Source organism: Microchirus variegatus (assembly GCF_963457635.1).
Source record: "Microchirus variegatus genome assembly, chromosome: 17".
NCBI lineage: Eukaryota > Metazoa > Chordata > Actinopteri > Pleuronectiformes > Soleidae > Microchirus > Microchirus variegatus.
The window spans coordinates 10,594,413-10,615,053 of record NC_139818.1 but is presented as its reverse complement, the minus strand read 5'-3'; the positions used below and the strand labels follow the sequence as shown (position 1 = coordinate 10,615,053).

Here is a 20,641-nt window from a genome sequence, read left to right as displayed (position 1 = left end):
AATTAAGAAAGTTGGTTTTATAAGACTTGCTGAGAGATTGTAAAGGGTGTAAAAGGAGTTTTATTGGGGATTAGGTTTGCAGATTTTTTGGAATGTTCAAAGTTGGTATATAAAAGAAAATATATTGTACCATAATGTTGGCTAAAACAATCAGATGTGGTGTGAATACAGTCGAGTATAATTATATTCCTCAATTACAGGGACATAGCACTTACACTGCAGGGCTATTGAGGACACGTCCCCTACATGCATTGTGCACTCCTCCATCACATGCACATTGATTTCTAGAATTAAAGTTACTTTTCTGAGCCCACCACACAGATACAGACTATATTCGTGTTTTTGATTGTTCAGAGAAAGAATGAAGCAGTCATAAAGTTCTACTTACAAATGCATCTGCATGTCATGTTTTTTAATTGAATCCTTTTGCAACAAGGATGTCTGCTTACGACAAAACAAAATGTTTATATTTAGGTTGTTAAATGACACGGTTTCTTTAAATTATCCAAAATGTTCAATTATTTCTCATTAATTCCCATGGAAATGTCTGCCTATTTTCAACCCTATGAGTGAAAGATCATTTACCTCCTATCTTTCTTCGCTATATTGCGTATTTGTACATCATTGAGTTGCACCGTTATGAAAAACTTATTGTATACATTACTGCATAAATGGGATGGTGTGGATATAAGTGGTGACTGATAGACCATAAGAGTCTAAACTCCAGTTTTGAAGCTTTGAGATCCGTGCTCAGGCATGTAGCAGGTTACAGATATGCGTCATGAAGTTTACGGACAGAAAACACATGTCGGTCACACTGGTGATTTTCCATTTTCCTCTAAAAGGGAACATAATATATACACTTGACATCATGTTCTAAGAGCTGATTGAGACCATTAACTCCTTGGGATTATGTTTGCTGGTTTAAATAAGAGTTCTTCCTTCGAGTCGGGCCCTGGTGGCTATTCAATATAATCTTCCCTTCAGGTTGTACTCACCCAGAAAACCATAGGAGCACAACCGTTTTCTTGGTCTATGATTTATTGCTTTCACGTGTACACAATGTTGCTTCCTGTTTCTATCAGTATATTGTCGTAGTTTAGAGTTGCAGTGCCCAGTTACGCCTAAAGCTAATTACAAAGCGGATTTGCAATTAAAGTTTTCACATTAACCTCAGTTACGTGCCCATTTTGTTTTTGTTTCTTTAATCTTTCTGAAAGCTCAGGGAGCTTTTTTTAACGTATGGATTATCAGTCATGTGTCACCCAGTTTGCGCCTGAAGAAATAGTTCCTTCTCCCCTGGCACCGAAGCAAAGGCAAGCCCGTCACCACCAGAGAAGATTAACAAAGTCAGGACAAGTTAGAAATCTAATAGAGAGGAACATCCATTACTGAATGGGCCACCGGTCGAGCCAAGAAAAGGCCATTAAGGAAAGCATGGACTCAGCTCCCAGTAGAAAACATTTATGAGAGGCCCTCACTAATGGGTCAACAGAGACGACTCTCTTCATCACTCAGACTAATTGGCATGTGTGAATCTGCGGCTTAAAGAAGAAAAAGAGGAACCTGCTCGATGCTATTGATCACATTTTCTGCAAAGGAGTGCAGACGGGGTGATGAGGCTGCTTTCAAAGCTCTGAGGTGCCATAGACATGATGAGAATGCTGCCCTCTTATGCATAAACATATGTATAAAAAAAAAATAAAAAACTGAAATATGTTAATGCCACATAAACAACTGTAATACACAACAATCCCATGAATCCAGAACAGGGGAGAAACAAGCGTTTACACCCTTGAAGTTTGAAAGAGGACTGAGAACAGACAACTAATGAGCTCTGTAAATTGAGGAGATTCTCAGTCTGAGTCTAAGGGACCTATTACATCTTTGCCCTCCTTCCTCCAGGCCATTCTCCTGAGCCTAAGAGTCCACAGCATTATTTTAATATAGCGTGCCCCATCGCTCCCAAGTCCCTGTAATTGTTTGTCATTATCTGTTCCCCTTTATTGTGGCCAAGAGCGCTGTGTGGCAAGCATGTGGGGAAATGGAGGCAGGCAGAGTCAAAGATAAACACGGTGCTTGCCACGCATCACCGGCTGGCCGCATCCAATGTGAAGGTGCAGGTCGCTCAATAAAACTAATCAAATGTGAATTTTAAGGGGTATTGACTCGTGTGGATCTAAAGACCAGGGAGGGGAAAGCAGGAGATGGAAGATCAGAAGCAAGCCCTTCAAGGGTAAGGAGGGTAGAGCCTACAGACTGCTTTTGAGCTGAGTGATTTCTCTTGAACCGCTCATGCAGACCCTGGAACTGTCTGTGCAGAGGCCACATCTACTGTTTCTACTTTAGAAATGGATACACGTATACAGCTATGCTCTCATAATTAAAAGAAGCTGAATTAAGTTGTTTTTGTCACCCTCATTAACTAGTTTCTGCTATGGGCAACGTGTGTGTGTGCGTTATCAGGGGCATTTTATGCCAGCACACTATACTAAAACGCCTTAACCGCGTCGCCTACGCCTGCATAAAGACTGAAAAACACGAGTCCGATACACGTGCATACAGACACACGTATTGCGCATACACCAAATAATGAAGGGTGACGGAGGATAAGTGTCATGCCTCATGTCTCAATGTACTGACACCCAATTTTATTTAAATGATTATTGTACGTGCACACTGTCCTGGAAAAAAAACGGCGGCAGTATTGAGAGTTGAAGAGATGAGTATTGTCTTTAAGATCTGCTTATGCTTCAAGTTCAACCACCTTCACTAACCATTTGAAGATTGATGACGTGGTATTCATTTATGATCATCTACTACCTCGGCAATGCTGGAAAATAGACGGGAGACAGACGGGAGAGTCCGCTCATGCGCTATTCAGCTGCCAAACCATTCTTTGACGAGTAGAAGAAGACCCATACAGTTTACTTTATGTATCATTATAATCATATAACCTTGAACTGAATTCAATTACTCTGCTGAAGAACATTTTCATGTTCATCGTGGTGCTGATCCTCATTTGAGGATCCAGCACCACGGACAGCACTACTTCGACCTGCACTACACCCGGTTCCACCCTGTCTGCTGCTGTGGGAAGCGTCTGTGAGCTCGTAAAATGTGTGGTCTCCACATGTCTTCTCTTTTTTCACATCGAACGTGATTCTCATGACATCGTGGTTTCAAAAATTTCAAAAATGAAACGGGACAGGACGAACAGGGTAATCACGAGTGACGTCATGTGCTCCCAGGAAATCCCTCCATCCGGCTGCCCCCATCCAGTCACATACCTTTTTTGATGAAATGTTCTCGTTATGAGTTATACTGTAGGCGTACACACGCTATAGGTGTTAACGCATGTCACTATTGTGACGCGCACGTTAGAGGTTTGATGTCATTGCATCGGCGCTGTACACGCGTTTTTAGTATAGTGTGCTGGCATAAAATGCCCCTGATGGTGTGTGTGTGTGTGTGTGTGTGTGTGTCCTTGCTTGTATTTGTTACCCTTTAGGACCTTGACTGGCACAAACCTAGACTCGGGAGCATTAGAACTCAGACCAGAACCTTGTCCTAATGAGGCAGAACCTCATTTTTGATGAAGTGGTTAAGGCTACGATTTGAATTGTGGTTAGGTTAACGTTACGGTTAGATGTTAACCAGTTAAGATTAGTTTAGGCTGTCAACCAACAGTCAATGCAGTGTCCTAAGAAGTATAGTATGTGTGTAAGCAACGGTTTAGGGTACGGTTAGGGTGATGCTGATATTTGGGTCTTTCTTTTTTTCTTCCTCTTTGACTGTAATTATTGTTTTTACCACAGAAACGAGTCAGATGTTGCTTAACAGATGTTGCTTAATCCTACACACTTATCTTTAAGTAAAAAAAAATGCAGAAACCAATGATTAAATACATCTTCTTTGTCTTGTATAACAGTAATAAGTAAAACCCACATCATTAAATAAAACTAACAAGTAATATTATTAAACAACTTTGTGTAAAATAATATTTATTTTCTAAAATGCACCATAATTTGCACATGGATGATTCTGCATCCATCCATGACTTTGCTTGATGATTTTTTTCCAGTTGCAGCTCAACTGCTGAAGCTTTTGTTCTATTTTTGTGAAGAAATGTTTATTTAATTTAATGTATATTTATGTTCATATGTTCATTTGTCTGGCTGCTATATCGATTGAAAAAGTAGCCGTGTGCATTAAAATTAGAGGCAGTTGAGATGATTGAGCCCCATTAAAATAAATATAGAATTAGGTCAGAGGTCAGCACCACCTGGGGTTTATCTGTGCACATCCATGCATACTGAGGAGAGATGTGCAAAAAGACAATGTCAGCAGTACAGTATGTCCTATTGTTTGAAGAGGGCTTGGAGGTGTTAATCAGTCTGAATCCCTGAGGGTAAAAACTGTCCTTGAATATACATATGAATCTATGAATATCGTCTTTTTCTTTTTCTTTCAGTTGCAGCGACTGAAGCGTTCCCTCTCCTTCAAAGCCGTCATGCGCAGCAAGAGTGTAGACAACTTCTTCCAGCGCAGCAACGGTGAAACGCGGCCACCTTCGGCCGTCATCAACCCACCTCCAACAACTCCCGCCTTCTCCGAGTTACCCCCGACCTATGAGCATTCTCCCTCGTTGTCCCCGTCCATCAGCCCTGACCCTTCATTGTCGTCGCACTCGCCTTCTGTGAGTCCCTCGCTGTCCGTCACCTCCAAAACCCAGCCAAAGAGCCAGGTGCAGCCAGCTAAGACCCACTGCTTTCAGGAGCATGTCTTCCGCAGGGCCACCAGCTGCCAGCGATGCAAACACATGATCCAAGGTAAGTCAATGAAATACAGATTTGGCAGAAATGGCAGGAGCTACATGAGATGTTGCAAGAACCACTTCCTGAATCTTTTCTGCAAGAAATATATCATCAATGCCGAGTTGCAACACTTGCAATTACAAAATGACCACAAACTAAAGTGAAACAAATCTAATCTAAAAATAGGATGATGGTGATTGGATTTTTGTCCAATCTGATATGAGTCACATTACGTCATGTTGTTTTCTTCTTTACAGGAAACTCCAAGCAGGGGCTGCGCTGTAAAGCCTGTAAGCTTGCCACTCACCTCTGGTGCTCATCGGAGCTTTCCCAGCAGCCCTGCAATGGCAAGGTAGGACCACTTGAGATCAACTTCCTCTACAAACAGGTTATACTACCATGCACTTTTATAAGCTACATAAAGAAATGATGAGAAAAAGTTTCACTGGACGTGTCTGCAGTGAAAGGGAGCACAGACATGACACTTGACGTTCACTCATCTGGTGTTTACAGTGGTGTGAAAATGCTGCCTGTGACACAGAGTTCCACTTGGATGAACTCAATGGATTTCTGGTGGTCAAAGGTTATGGTGACTGTAGTGGCAAAAAAAATCCTATTTTTCCAGTAGTTTTGCTTGCCAATACTAAAAGGGCCAACGAGTGACACACAGATGAAAATAGGGAGAGGTTTGTGGGTTCAATGATGATTATGTTTTATAAAAAAAAGTGGAGTATAATTTAAAGGTGCCATATGTAAGAATGTGGCCAAAAACAGTTACTACATTCAAATTCAAAATACCAAGGTCTTTTAGGTTTCGTTTTTTTGACGTAACTGGCAACCCGTGGTTGCTCGGCAGATGAGACTCTACTGACTGCAATGACTGGTAGGCAGCGGTAGGTGGTGCCACATGCCAAAACATGATTTCAAAACATAAACATGATTTGCAGTCTGCAAAATATTTTTTTTAATGCAAATATTTTGGCTGTACTGTTGTTGTTGGTGAGTTCAGTTTGTTATATGAACATTATTCCTGAGTCTCTGTGACATATTAGGAGGATTTTATGCCCATAGATTTATTACATAATGCACCTTTAAGAATCCTATCAATGATGTGCTGCAGTTTAGCCACCATCTCAGCCCTGCCCTTACCATCTGAGGACGGAGGAGCGCACAAATTAACATGCATCACAAAAACATGAGATTTACCCGCAAAACTCATCCGATATGATCAAAATATTCAACTTCCTACAGTGATCTTACAGCACCTTAACCTCAGAGGAACTCACACAGGAGATGTTTTGATTCCTTGCTGCCTCTTGTTGCCTAAGTTCAACTGTATCATTTTGTGACTTTGGAGTTTAAAAGTCTCTCTGGCCTTTGGTGCGGGAGATTGAGCAGTTTACAAAAGGGTTGGAAAAGTCTCTTTTTTTCAGTCAAAATCTGTCACTATATTGTGTCTATCATGCGAGGACAGACATTGGGACAGACGTGAATGTAAACTGCACAGTGACAGGTTGGTAAAGGCTTACAACTGCAAGGTGTGGAACAATGCTATATTTGAAGACAGCTGTCATTGAGATAAAATGCTTTTTCACAGGTTAATAATAATGAATTGCTAATTGCTGCACTTCTCATGGAGCCATGTAGCTCACCATGGGGGAATATGTCTCTTCCAAAATCTATCACGCCAACATATTTAAAACATTTTAATATGGTGTTTGTTTTTAAAATGGACAAAAAGTGCACTGGTTCTCTGTGAGTCAGAGTTTAAGCCAGAATGCTCCGTCAGCAGAATGTAATGGTATCCGGATGCTGTAATTGTCTCCCTGAGTCACTTGGCATAGCGTTAGCCCTCGTAATGTGCTTAGTCTTAAAGCCCCCCATCGTGTTAACAGAGAATAAATCCCTCTTCAAACCAGCAGGGACAGAAACACTGGGGTTATAAATGGAATGCGGAGTGACCACAGCTTTGCAAAGAAACATGTGAAAGGGCAGCATCGATATGAAATCTTTTAAAGGACAAAAAGCCGATGACACTGATAAAGTTTCGGTATTTTTTTCCCACTTGTCCTTCCTCTGGTATGCACTGCTCTTCTCACATTACACCCTTCTGTTTTCCTCTCTCTCTTGTCTCAGTGCAGCATTTCCTTTCCCCCCTTCGACTCAATTGGAAAATCAATATCTCCCTGTACCAGCTGGTCTGGGCAATTCAGTGTGAAATTCAGTGTGTTTGAGGCACTCGCTGTCCCTCGAGGATACGACATGGCGGGCTCCCACCAGGCCTCTCGGCAGTGTCCTTTTCGATCACTGCACACCCATCAAAGCAAGGATTAGGCATTTTACTGAAACCACAGGGAGCTTGAGGCTTCTCCTTTTAGATCTACAGAAGGTCCAGGTCCATCAATGACACTCAGTCAGAGTGCGTCATCCAAAACTTCTGTGGGCAAAAGGGTCAATAGTTAAATTTGACTGCGATTGCATTTAAAGTTCTAAGGGCCAGGCAATAACATTGCTATGTTAAATATATATAACAAGTTCTTTATCATTTATTTATATATTCATACACTGTGTTATCTCACTTTGATACTCAGGAAAGAAAAATCTATATTTCTGTTTAAAAACCTTTTTGGCCGCATTGCCCTGCGTTATAAAGATCATTTATATTTGACTGAACAAAAAAAATCCTAATGTTGTGGAAATGGTCTCAAAGCACAGTGCACAATAAACTACAGTGAAATAAATGTTGCCCTGGCACCATCTCAACCCATAAACTCTATAAATACATATTTCACTAAATAATGCAATGCAATACATAATTTATAAAACACCAGTAGTAAAAACAACATAGCATGTCATAAAAACAAAGACTTGGTAATAATGGTACATCATTGTGATGTTGTACATTGAATCCAGGTGATCTGATGTACAGCTTAGCAGAGTACACCATAGACCATCATTAAATAAAAAAAACGTGAGCTGGCACAACTTGGACCACGTCATATTTATGCAAAGCGTCATTCAGAATCAAGGACTCGCTCTCAGCCCATTTGCCAAGTTCAATCCTATTGTATATGACCAATTACTTTTTCACGTTTTTAAATAGCTTTAAATTACTTTAGAATCATGGCAATCTTCCGCTAATCAATGTTAATTAAGCTTAAAGATGTATTGCAGTTTGATTAAGGAAGAGGGGCCTGCTGAGCTCTGCAAAGAAGTAATAGCTTCTGCAGGACAGCTTTACACACACACACACACACGCAGGTTTGTGCAGCATTTCTTTTTAGGACACTGTATTTATTTGTTTGAACAGCCTAGCCCTAAACTTAACCCTAACTATTCAATGCCAAACCCTAAAATTAACCTAACAGCGATTCAAATCTTAAGCCGAAACTTAACCAGTTCCTCAAAAATAAGGTTCTGCTTCATTAGCACCAAGTTTTGCTCTTCATTATGACGACTGGTCCCTGGCGAGGTCAGGTGTTTGTGCCAGATAATGTCCCATGGAAGTAACAAATACAAATACACGCACATGTTTGTACAGCTGTGTCAGTGAGGACACTCCAAGACATAATACTTTCCCCAGCCTCTTAACCCTGTAAAGCCCAAACCATTAAATAACTGACCAAAAAAAATCAAATTATTTGAAACTTGAGCCTTTATTGGTCCTTCTGAACAAAAAAGTTAAATATCAATTTCCATATAGGAGTTTTAATTGGTATCATATTTGATACAGCGGGTCACAAGGCTCAAAAATTCTTTTTTTTCTTGAACAAAAAAATCCACTCACAAATCACAATGCAGCAATGGAACTGGCAGGGTGGAAGTCTGGAAGACATAACATTTCAGTTATTTTTACTCATTTTGCAGTTCACAACCTTTTTATTTTGAGTGATGGTAGGCTTGAAAACAGTTGTTCAGACAAAGATGCACTCTGCATTTCTCACAGTACACATGGGCAAAGTGGCCTACGCAGTGCTTGCATCTCTGTTGGGTTTGACATAATTTTATACATCAGGTTTTTCAGGGAAAAAACTGTCACATTGCTCATGTGGAGGGCTCAAAAACTCATTATAGGGTTAAACTAACCTTAACCATCGCAACTAAATACCTAATCCTAACCCTTAACCTACAGCTATATATATAACCCTATCCCTAAAACCTAGTCTTAACACCCATAAACAGCATTTTTTAAGGTGTGACTGAATGTGAGGACCAACTAAAATGTCCCCACTTTTGTCCTCACTTCCTTGCAAAGATGCACCATATGGACAAAGGTATTCAAACACAGTACTTTAATAAACAGTTGCTCACCCTTTTACAGTTATAACAGCTTCAGCACTTCTTGGAGGACTTCCCACACGATTTTGAAGTGCGAATTTATGTCCATTCATTCTGTAGAGCATTTATGAGGTCAGGCACTGATGTTGGACGAGAAGGTCCGGCTCGTAATCTCTGTTCTGGTTCATCCCAAAGTTGCTCGATTGGGTTGAGGTCAGGGCTCTGTGCGGGTCAGTCAAGTTCTTCCACACTAAACTGTCTTTATAGACCTTTGCTTTGTGCACTGAGGCACAGTCATGTTGGTATAGAAACGAGTCTTCCTCAAATGGTAGCCAGAAAGTTGGAAGCATAGCATTGTCCAAAATGTCTTGGTGTACTGAACAGTTAAGATTGTCCTTTAGCCAAATCCTGAAAAACAGCCCAATACCATTATCTCTCCTCCACCAAACTTGGTGTGACCAAATACCTTTGTCCATATAGTGCAGGGCTATTCAACTAAAATTTCCTGAGGGCCAGCTTTTCGGAAGGCTGTCCAGCCAGTGGGCTGGTCAACCTCTGTACTACTATTTTGTGTTGCATGTGCAGTAATTATTTATTGCTGCTAGTTTTGTGCAAAAAAAAAAAGGTAGGCAACAAAACCACCAACATTCAGGTACAATACAATTTGCGTATAGTGCAAAAAGGTTACAGTTACAGTACCACCAACATTTGGGTATAACAATCACTGGCTCTTACAAAATTAGAGGTAACAATATAAACAACATTAAGGTGCAATGGCCACATAAGGCTATTTTTGCAGAAATATAAGCACCAACAATATTCAGGTACAATTGTACAGTTGGCTCTTCGTGCAAAACATAAAAGTTACAGTACCAACAAGACAAAATTTTCTGGTACATACATAGGCTGCCTACAATTACAGCTGTACTAGTATTTGCCAAAAAGGAACGCAGAGTGCCAGAAATAGGCGAAGATACGGTTTTATTGGCTTTTGTATTATTAATGTATTATTAATACATTAATTATTCATGGATTAATGGGCCACGGGCCTTAAGTTGAATGGCCTTAATATAGTGTATACTGTATGTGTGTGTACAACTACACGCATGCAGCAGTTCTTCTTAGGACACTGCACTGACATTCATTCATTTGGACTTAACAAAGCGTTATTCCACACCTTATTAACCTAACCATGATTCAAATCATAGCCCTCATTTCTAAAGTTTATCAGAAATTAGGTCCTGCCTCATTGGGACCAAGTTTTGTTCTCCATGAGGACGACCAGAGAATGCCAGAGAAGAAGACAAAAAGAGAAACAATAAGTTACCTGAATTATGTATGTTTGTATTGTCTCAGACCCCACTTTCTTGTGATAACCTGTTTCTTATCGTCTTCCCCTTCCCAGTGTATTTAAGCTCCATCCCTTCAGTGTTAGACCTTCTTTACCTCAGTGTGAGATTCTCAGTGTTATCTTGTGAGTTTGTTATGACCCCTGCTTGTTTTCCTGACGATTCCTGCTGGTAAGGACACCTTTGCCTGTGCTCACCTGTGTACCAACTACAGCTTGATAAAGGATTGATTAAAAGTGTATTCTTGGCTGGGTTCTGAGTCTGCTTTCTAATCCACCAGTCGGGGTGCAATCTTGCTTTCTCAGGATGTTAACAGAGCAGAGTGTAAAATGATCTCTCCCCCTATGTCTCAGACTGTCCAGTAATGCTGCAAGCTCACCAGCACTGATAGACTGAGATGTAATTATGGAAGTAGTGTGAGGTTATCTGATGTGAAAGGGAAGGTCTGTGATGCTGATGAAATCATGCGTCTAAACTCGGTCCCAAACACATCACTCTGTTTAATTTTGCAGCACTGGCAGAGGAGATGAGGCCAATTGTCGCTCATTAAATCCCGTAATCTGACAGACAGTGAAGCATTGACCAAGTCTATCGCCAGAGAGCACTTTTATTTTGTTTGACTTTGGCGTTTCCTGTGTTTCTTGTCAAGTGTGCTGTGGCGAACACATTTGAACAAGGACAGCGAACAGTGCCAGTTAAAATGAAGACATTATGCCAGAGCTGTTAATCTCTGCTGAGCTGCAATTGTTCCAAAAAAATTCAAAAAGTCTATTGACGAGATATGCAACTATTTTGATACTTAACTGTTGATGGTTTTTGTTGTTGTTATTATTTTATGCTGCATTATGTTATATGATTCTCAGTGGGGCTGAACAATTAATCAACATTTTATCATAATCACCAAGCCAAAATATAATTGTTGATTATTATTGTCTTGATCTATACACATCTTATTCTACAGATTGAAGAGCACATAGCTGTTTCTCACAGGTCTGCACAAATATCACACAGTAATCTTTTTAAATATGTTTTTTCTAATGAAAATGAGAATGATGTAAACAAATGATCATTACCTCTGGTATCGAAATTCGAAATTTCAGTCAAAATAATCACAACGAGAGATTTAATCAAAAAACGTTCAGCCCTAATTCTCAGAGTTGACTGAGGGAGCGTTTGTGTATACAGCAGCAGCACAGGGGACGAGAAGCATTTACCCCATCAAACTGTTGAAAGATCAGGGGTTTGTGTGGAGGCTTCTTTATTATTTCAGTCATACTCCAACCCGTTTGCCGCTGTCTCACTTTACTAGCGCAATGTTGTCCTCAAATGTCCAGATTTGTCCTTGATGAGTTGACCGTCAAAGAGAAACAAACAAACCACGACATATTTACAGAATTCTCTGAGAAACAAACATTGCTTTGTATATATCCATCTATAACATTAGGGCTGAAACAATTACTGAATTAGTCGATAATTAATCGATTACTAAATTAATCGTCAACTATTTTGATAACTGGTGAATCCGTTTGAGTGTTTTTGTTTAAGTTTTCAGATTGTTCAGCTTTTAAAATGTGATTGTTTGGTTTCTTTGCTCCATTTAACAAAGAAATCATTAAAACACAATCTTTTTAGTTTGTGGACAGAACAAGACATTTGAGAACATCATCATTTTCAAGTTTGAGACATTTTCTTTCATTTTAGTGACCAAACGATTACTCCATCAGATATGATTCCTTAAATAATTGCTCAATTATTATCAAGGATGGTCTGCGAAATAATATTTGTATGTGAAATGATGAAAAAACACATTTGGGGCACCAGCAGAACAATGCCAGACCTGTGAAAGCTGCTTCATTTTTGGTCCAACCCTGGATGGCAAAAAATAACTCAAATATGAAATCCATTCATCTAATGTTATTATTCTCCTCATATATCACTCCCTGTGAAACTGATGAAAGGAGATATGTGAAGCTCAGATACTATCTTTGTAAACAGTTTCTATTTGCGGCACACACCGGATTTATCACAGCCCCTCTGTCAAAAACAGGACTCTGGAGTGTTATCTCACAGTCTGATGAGTCATGTACGGACGCTTAGCATATTTTTTCCTGCTAAATAAAGAAAGCCAATCTGATATCAAAGCTGGTTACAGTAGCAGATGTGCACTCCGCTGGAGTCTGACAGAACCAGACCTTTGTTGTGCCTCGGCACACAGAGTGTACAGATGATTAAGCTTGAAGGCAAATGAGGAAGAAAAACTTCAGTCACACTCCATTAGCTGTTTTACTGCAGTGTCAGAGGATGTTTCTTCAGGAATTCGGCTCCCAACAATGATGGCGACTGTTGCTGGAGTCGGTGCAGTGAGAGATCGTATCAGGTGATCTAACCTACATGTGTCAAAGAGATTTATTGTGCCTCTGTGTCCCACTTATGGAGTCTGTAACTACATCCTGTATCATGATTTGGGCTTTATCAATTTTTTGCAAAGTATGTTATGTCAAAAACAGATGCATCAATTTCTCTTTGATTAGTTTAGGCAGAACTAATTAACATATCATTTTGCAGTGCAGGAAATGCATTAATGTGTATCCAACACTGAAGATGTTAGCATTCATGCATATTGTGTTTTTCACAAAAACAGGCGGACAAACAGGAACCGGTAGGGTAACAAAAAGTTAACCATTTAACACCTAAGCCTCAAAATGTCTGTCTTTCTTTGTTTATTGATCTCCACTAAGGAGGTACATTATGTTTTAGCCAGAGTTTGTTTGTTTGTCTGTCTGTTGGCAACATAACTCGAAAAAGTCACGGATGGATTTGGATGAAATTTTCAGAAAATATCCGCAATGGGAGCAGGAAAAAGTAATTAAATTTTGGTCGTGATCCGTGAGGGGGGGATGGGGGGGGCTGAGCTGCAATCAGAAATCAAGATTTCTGATTGTTTCAGCTTCTTAAATGTGAAATATTTTCTGGTTGATTTGCTTCATATAACAGAGACAGAGATGTATAGAGATCATCATCATTTCCAGGTTTGACACTAACACTAATTAATGTTTTTCAACATTTTCTGACATTTTCTGGACCAAACGATTACTCAATGTCTCAATGTCCAAAAACAGGCCAAAAAATTGACGTATATGCACGGGTGTTTTTCCAACTTTGTCCTCTCCGATGACAAAGACGGTGATTCACTGAAACTGCTGTTGAGGGTTAAGGTGGAAATTCCTTCATCATGTTATATTATTTTTTTCTTCTTTCCTCTACCGTCCTTCAACTGAGGAACTTGCACTTCCCACCGTCAGTGTACATTTTTAAAGTTTGGTTACGCAGATGAAGACGAGGTACCGGGTTCACATCCTGCCTAATATTACCTCATAGGTTATTCATAATGATAATAGTAAATCTATGTTTTATTTAGTAGGTGCCTTTCACGACACCTCAAGGCCAATTAAAATGGGTAGAAAATAAATAGCACAATGACTAATAAGGTGCATTTTAAATATGGGCAGAGAGTCGGAATCATAAATAGATTGTGGAATAGAGTTCCTGTAATTAGTCTTAACGTGGATGAAAAGTGCTATGCAAAGAAAGTCTGATTGATCTTATTTGCTGAAATCCTCTCTCAAGAGTAGTCGATCACATTAGCCCTCCATGTTTTTCACAAACTGTTTGTGTAATATCTTCAAATATATTGTTTTTTCTTTTTACAAAAACATAAAAATACGAATGCGAGTGGAATTCAGGTTGGTTGAAAGCATGAAATAATATTGACTAATACTTGCAGCTTTCATTACTGAAGGCTTTACCTTTTCCCTCATACCATAACCACTGGTATTGAATAGAATTTTCTCGCCCTCCTGTCTTCCCTCTTCTATCTCTTCCCTCTTAGACCGGAGCTTTCAAGAGAAACTTCAGCTCTCCGCTGCTAACCATTGATCCGCTGGGTGTGGTCAGAGAGGCTCCTGCTGCTCAGGGTGAGTGATGGAAAACGCTGGCTGATTTATCACATCAGCAAACAGCCCAGAAAAGTCTCAGGATGAGTAATCGCTCAGTCCTTGGCGCTTGTCGGGCCACTGTGCCTGTGTGTGTGTGTGTGCACAGTGGTCACGGTGTGTGTGCTTGTCACTACGTTGTCAGCTATAAATTTGCACATATGTTGCTCTGTTCCCCCTCGTCTGCCTGTGGGTAGAAGCAGATAATGGCATTGTTGACCCTGTGTATGAAGCGCTGCGCTACGGGACGTCGCTGGCTCAGATGAGTCGCTCCAGCTTCAGCAGTATCTCGGAGTCTCCCTGTCATGAGGTATAAAACACTCGCACAGCAACACGCTCATTCAGATATAGTGATACAATGATGCTGACATTAGTCGCACAAACAATGTTGTTGAATTTGCTGTTTACCAGGCAGAAAAACTGCAAGACAAACTAGAAAACCAGCCCATAGCTGAAGAGGAACACATCCCAGGAAGTAAGTGACAGTTTCCCTTTCATTTTCTTTAAATCACACTGTTTGATCATTGTCATTGTTGGATTTATATTTTTATTGATGGTCACTCTACTACTCTAGTACTACTACTTACTACTACCTTATTGAGGCCAGTTAAGGACACAATATAAGAAAATCACAAGTGCATATAATCAATTGATTGATTAGCTTCCTCAGTTTCAGAGCTCATGCTGCTTGTCACACTGTCCTGGTTTGGAAAATGGTAAAATGGCTTCTTTATTGAACGAAGTTTATTTATTAAAAACATAAATATAATGTATATCACGTAAACCTGTATAGACAAACATTATTTTAATCCTACACACACACACACATAAACCAACCATATGCTATAAAGACATTTGACATTCCTTGCTGATTATTATTGACTTATTTTGCACTTAATGTTAAAAACGGCCTTTTCTGAGTCATAAAGGAGTTGAGAGGGAATGGTGTCATGGTGTGCCAGTTCCTCAAATGACATAAATTTGTCACCAAAGAGTTGGCGTTGAACTTAAAATACCATCAGTGACAGATCCAGAGAGCTGCAGCCTGTGACTAGCAAGTCTGTTTCGGTGCATCTCTGCCTTTTCTGCAGCTCATTTCTCCTCATATGTAGCAGGCTGTTTCCCCCCCCCCAGTTTCCCAGTCTTTGTGCTAAATTAAGCAAACCACCTGCTGGTTGTAGTTCACATTAAAGTGGTGTTGATGTTCTCATAGAAAAATGAAGGGAAGCATATTTCCCTTCATTTTCCTTCATCAAACTCAAAAAAAAAATGCACACAATAATGTTGTCGAAATACTGCTGCTTTGTCATCAGTATGTTGGTCATGCTATGTTAAACATTGCCTTTATAGGCTTATTTAACATCTCAGTAGTGAGAAGAAACAGTGTGGGTATGTGTTAATTCATTCTAAATAATATCTTCTTTTCATTTCATCAGTATGAAATAATTCAATTCTTCAAAGATGGTAAATTCTAATCCGTTTAATCATTTTCAAAATAAAACAAAATTGATAACGGCTCATTTTCTGATTTTGAAAATCTAATTAACAAATTGATCTGACAATACATGTATTATAATAACACACAGCACCAATCCTTCATAACCACCCTGTCATCATACAATGGACAATTATGATTTATTTATAAGTGTGTGCTAATAACCAGACGATAGGATTTCAAGTAAGGCAAAATTCTTCTGAAAATATTAAGATTCTTCCCAATTGTAAGTGAAATACATTAGGGCTGCAACGATCGAGTTCAAGTTAATCATCTATGTTGATAATCCCTTTATCACTGTGTGTGTGTGTGTGTTTAAGAAGTCATTAAAACTGAATCATTTTGGTTTGTGGATGCAATTGTATGCAAAAGCCATTGTATGCACCAACCTATGAATTAATTCATTGAGAAAATAATCAACAGATTAATCGATTATGGAAAAAAAAAATGTTAGTTGCAGTTTTATAATTAAAAATAAAGGTTTTGGAATTAAACTTAACAGAAAAGATGTATGTTTTTAAAGAGATTGCATTTCAGAAGCATTGCAACATTGCAAACTGAACGCAGGACCTTAGGACATAGTGTGTGTGTCCTTGCGTGCTTGTGTCCACTTGGTACTTTCCCCACTCTGCCTTTAGTCACAGGAGAAGGGATCATCCGTGTTTGTACTGCTGCCACTTCAGTTACTGACCTTCACTAAGACCTTCCTTCTGTTTGCTGCAAAGTGACAGGACCTCTGTGTGTGTGTGTGTGTGGATCTCCTCTTGTTCTCCTGCACTCCCTCTCTTCTCCCCTTCACATGTTTATTAATGCTGCTTTTCCCCTCTTCCTCTTTCTTCCCCTCTCTTCCTCCAGTGCTCACCCCTCCTGAAAGCGAGAAGGCCGATTCTGAAGACAGGGTCAGTCTGAAGGTGTGTAGTCGGCATTCATCTCAATTTTCTCGATAAACGTGCGCTCTGAAACTCTCCATTCGTTTTATTCCCCCTTTTGAAACAGATAATGTCTTTAAATCTCTCCGTATTTTGTCTTTTTGTCAGACTCCCAAACGAGTAGAGGTCCACTCCATCCACACCTACGTGGCGCTCTACAAGTTCCTCCCTCAGGAGAAGGACGACTTGGAACTACAGTCAGTTCAATTACTTTGCGTTCTGTGTGTGTGAGCGCATGAGATTTAAGCGGTTAAGAGAAGTGTTTACCTGGACAAAATTCCAACAACATCTGCTTCCTCAGCGGGACACACACACGGGGGGTTGTAGGGTTCAGGGAGGTGGGAGGAAAGGAGCGTGCTGCAAGTCCGAGAAGGACAAACAGCTGCGTGAAAGAGTCTTTGTAGGATTGTAGGTGCAGGAAACTGCTGTGAGGGGTCAGATACCTGCATGTGGTGCTTTTTTTATCTGACCATCCACTCTTCTTTTTTTAACCATAATGTTTCTGTTAATAAACAAAAAAAATCATATTCTAGTTAAGTAATGGTCAGTAAAGCATTTCTTTGACTGATTTGTTTTTTTTTACCCAGGCCTGGAGACAGAGTCCAAGTCACAGATGACTCCAATGAGGACTGGTGGAAGGTGAGCAGTGGGAAACAGAAATGTAAAAGTAATGCGTGTCCATTCCACAGACAGCGTCCAGACACACAATAGCAGTGAAGAGTCGGTGGGTGTGCGTGAAGGACTTACAGGTGTGGGTGTCGGCAAAAGTAGTTAACGTGAAGAGTAAGATGTCTTTGTGTGAGGACGAATGAAGAGATTAAGCTTCACCTACACAGACGGCTCTTTAACATACAGTAAAAGGCATATTTCAGCAGGTAACACTTTAAGGGAGTTTATTATAGACTCTTGGCATGGATTTAAGTAAATTAACTCTCTGTGATTTAAATGTTTCAATAGATAGATGGATACACAAAACAAAAATATAAACGCACCAAGAAAACTTGTAGTTATTATGTGACAAAACAGAGTAACTATCCAAAATAACAGTACAACTTTATCAATAAAGTGGCTTTAATTCGCAACTTCAATAACGTGTGTGTCCACCATTAGCCTCACACCGGCAACGCATGGACATCACCAGGCTGTCGATCGTGGCCTGGGGGATGTTGTCCCGTTCCTCCTGCAGAGCCACTTGGAAGTTGGCGGCCGTTCTGGGGAACTGGAACCCGCTGGCGGACACGTCTATCCAGAACATCCCAAAAGTGTTCGATGGGTGACATGTCTGGTGAATACGGCGTCATTCAGTTGTGTTGCCACAGCTGTAACGCTCAACCCAATGGCACGCTCCGTCATGATTTGTGACATCTGTGACATAATATTGACAAACATCCACATTTTGGTGTGCCCTTTTATTGACCAGACCATAAGGAGTGTCTGTGTACTGGTCATGCATGACCAACACTTTGCCATGCTCCATGACTCTCGTGAGTTGAAATACTCAATCTGAGATTGTAGTCAATAGGAGTGGCCAAGTGACACTGGACTACTGGGTTTGAGCAAAACAAATCATTCCATAAACAATTCCATCAAGAATCTGAGCAAATGTCATGATAACATTCTATTTTTGTTCACCATTTCAAGTTTGTGCGTTTATATTTTTGTCGAGTATAGATAGATGGATACCTGTGTTGGTTTCTGTACTGCTCTGTGTTAAATCTATTACATTTGTTTTCAGTCAATAAGCCATTGAATTTTGGCTGATTACTTGAAGGACTGAGTGTGTTTCTGCTTGTGTGTGTATAACTCAGGGGAAAAGCAGAGACAAGGTGGGATTTTTCCCGGCCAACTTTGTGCAGCGGGTCCGTCCTGGCGAGCGGGTGTGGAAGGTCACTGCCGGTTTCCACGGCAACCGAGACAAAGGCCAGATGACTGTAAAGGAGGCCCAGGTGAACAGGCATAAAATTGCACATTACACATAAACACACCCTTAACGCATTTTAAAACATATGCAAATTCATGCAGAAAGAGATTACGGAGTAAAGCATGTTATGTCTTCGAGGGCAGCTTACTTTCCCCTCCTCCCCCCCTCGCACTCCTTTCTCCCCTTCCTCTCCCTCTCTCTCTCACGCTGCAGATTTGTGTGGGGAAGAACGAGGACGTAGACGGTTTCCTGCAGATGACGAGCGGGAAGAAGAGAGGCCTGGTCCCTGTGAAGTATCTGCTGGAAATATGATGGCAGCGCATTACTCCTTGACCCTCAGTTTGATAGAGAAAGTTCACTATGACAGAGAGATGCTCAGGAGTGTTTACCCAAACACCTCTCTGACCTCCAGCCACACACATCACCACCCCCCCCTCCAAAAACAGTGGCATGGAAGTAGCAGCTCGAGTGGACGACGGCGATTGATAATGTGGTTTTTTGACCACAGAGGATCTGAAAGGTTAAGAAGGGGGGGGGGGGCTTCTTTACAGTTCTTTAGAGCTACTGTTTTTTTTACAGTAGCACAACTTTTACTTTGTGTGGTTTCTTACACACTCACCACAGATATGTAGCATCACATAAAAGGGGGATACGTGTGCAGGAAGTTTGGCTACCTCATTAGCCACCTTTATTGGCCTCCCACCTGCGAAAAAGATAAGAGGATGACTTTACGACGATGTCGAGGCCCCTCTGAGGATCTTTCCATCTTCATTCTGTTGTTTGTGAAAACGAGACATACAAGATTGTGAAAGATTGTAGCCGTTTATTGTCGCTGGCCGTGCAGACCCGTTTTGTTCGGTTGTTACCTTTTTGGTTCAGTAGATTCAGCTAAAGTAATGAAATGACACAGTTTTGTGGATGTGCAGACTCGCACGTGCGCGCACAGCTGCTCTCGTGTCGGATTCATAATGTGTCACTGCTGCTTCTGCCACAACACAATTCAGGTATTACATCATGGACAAATTTTCGAAGAATTCTCGTTGGTCAAATGAAAGTCACAACACACACACACACACACTGCATTTCAGACTGTTCTGCTGTGATTAGATTACAGTGCATTTCTGCGCTTCACAGCACCGATGTGACAAATGCTCTCCGTGCACCTCAGGGGAGCTTCTCTCTCTCTCTCTCTGTTCCTCTCTCCGTACGCCCTTCAGTCACACTGACTTTCCACACTCACAGATTTTTATAGTTCCCTCTGTTCCGTGTAACGCTAAAGATCAATCACGAGATCCTGCTTCCGTGTTGTTCTAGTCTGCGTCGTCCATGGTTTATGTGCATCTAATGTCAACGTATCATTCAGTCGCCTCTTCACCTCCTCATGTGTCTGCTTTTCTTCCAGGGAGCAAAAAGGAAAAAACAAACAAAAGTAATTCAGGATAATGAATTAAAAACCAAACTCAGTGTTGTCACAGAAGATCATGCACTTGTCCGAAACACGCTGAGATTTTTTTGATAAATGGCTACTTTTCCTCCCAGCACACGTGGTTACTTTTAAGTAACAATGAGGGACTGTTATGTTATTGTTGCTGTAATTAAAGGTGATAAAGGGCAACGGTGACCTCACATGATTTGATTTATTGCTCTATTACAATAAACCATAAGGCAGGAACACACTGCCTTTGTTGCAGCAATAACTGTAAATAAAACGATGACAGTATTTGTAAATAGCTTTAAAAAGATGCTGTATATATATATATCTCGGCTCTGAATAGCACTCTGACCTGGTGGACTGCAGCTATTGATGAGGCAAGTAAGGGCATTAACTACAGGACATTATTCTTTATTGTCCCGCTTATA

At 40.5% G+C, this 20,641-nt stretch overlaps 1 protein-coding gene across 1 annotated transcript in view; it reads left to right on the top strand.

Moving 5' to 3' along the window:
- Positions 1-19,093, top strand: part of LOC310938953 (SH3 and cysteine-rich domain-containing protein 2-like) — a gene marked incomplete at both ends in the record, with an annotated part of 28,353 nt that extends 9,260 nt beyond the window's left edge. The window contains 10 exons of the mRNA XM_083903607.1: positions 4,475-4,832; positions 5,075-5,169; positions 14,334-14,418; positions 14,634-14,746; positions 14,848-14,911; positions 16,787-16,842; positions 16,969-17,057; positions 17,448-17,499; positions 18,669-18,806; positions 18,995-19,093. Coding sequence (XP_083759733.1) covers positions 4,475-4,832; positions 5,075-5,169; positions 14,334-14,418; positions 14,634-14,746; positions 14,848-14,911; positions 16,787-16,842; positions 16,969-17,057; positions 17,448-17,499; positions 18,669-18,806; positions 18,995-19,093 — 1,149 coding nt within the window. The remainder of the gene's footprint in view (positions 1-4,474; positions 4,833-5,074; positions 5,170-14,333; positions 14,419-14,633; positions 14,747-14,847; positions 14,912-16,786; positions 16,843-16,968; positions 17,058-17,447; positions 17,500-18,668; positions 18,807-18,994) is intronic.
- Between the last annotated feature and the right edge of the window lie 1,548 nt (positions 19,094-20,641).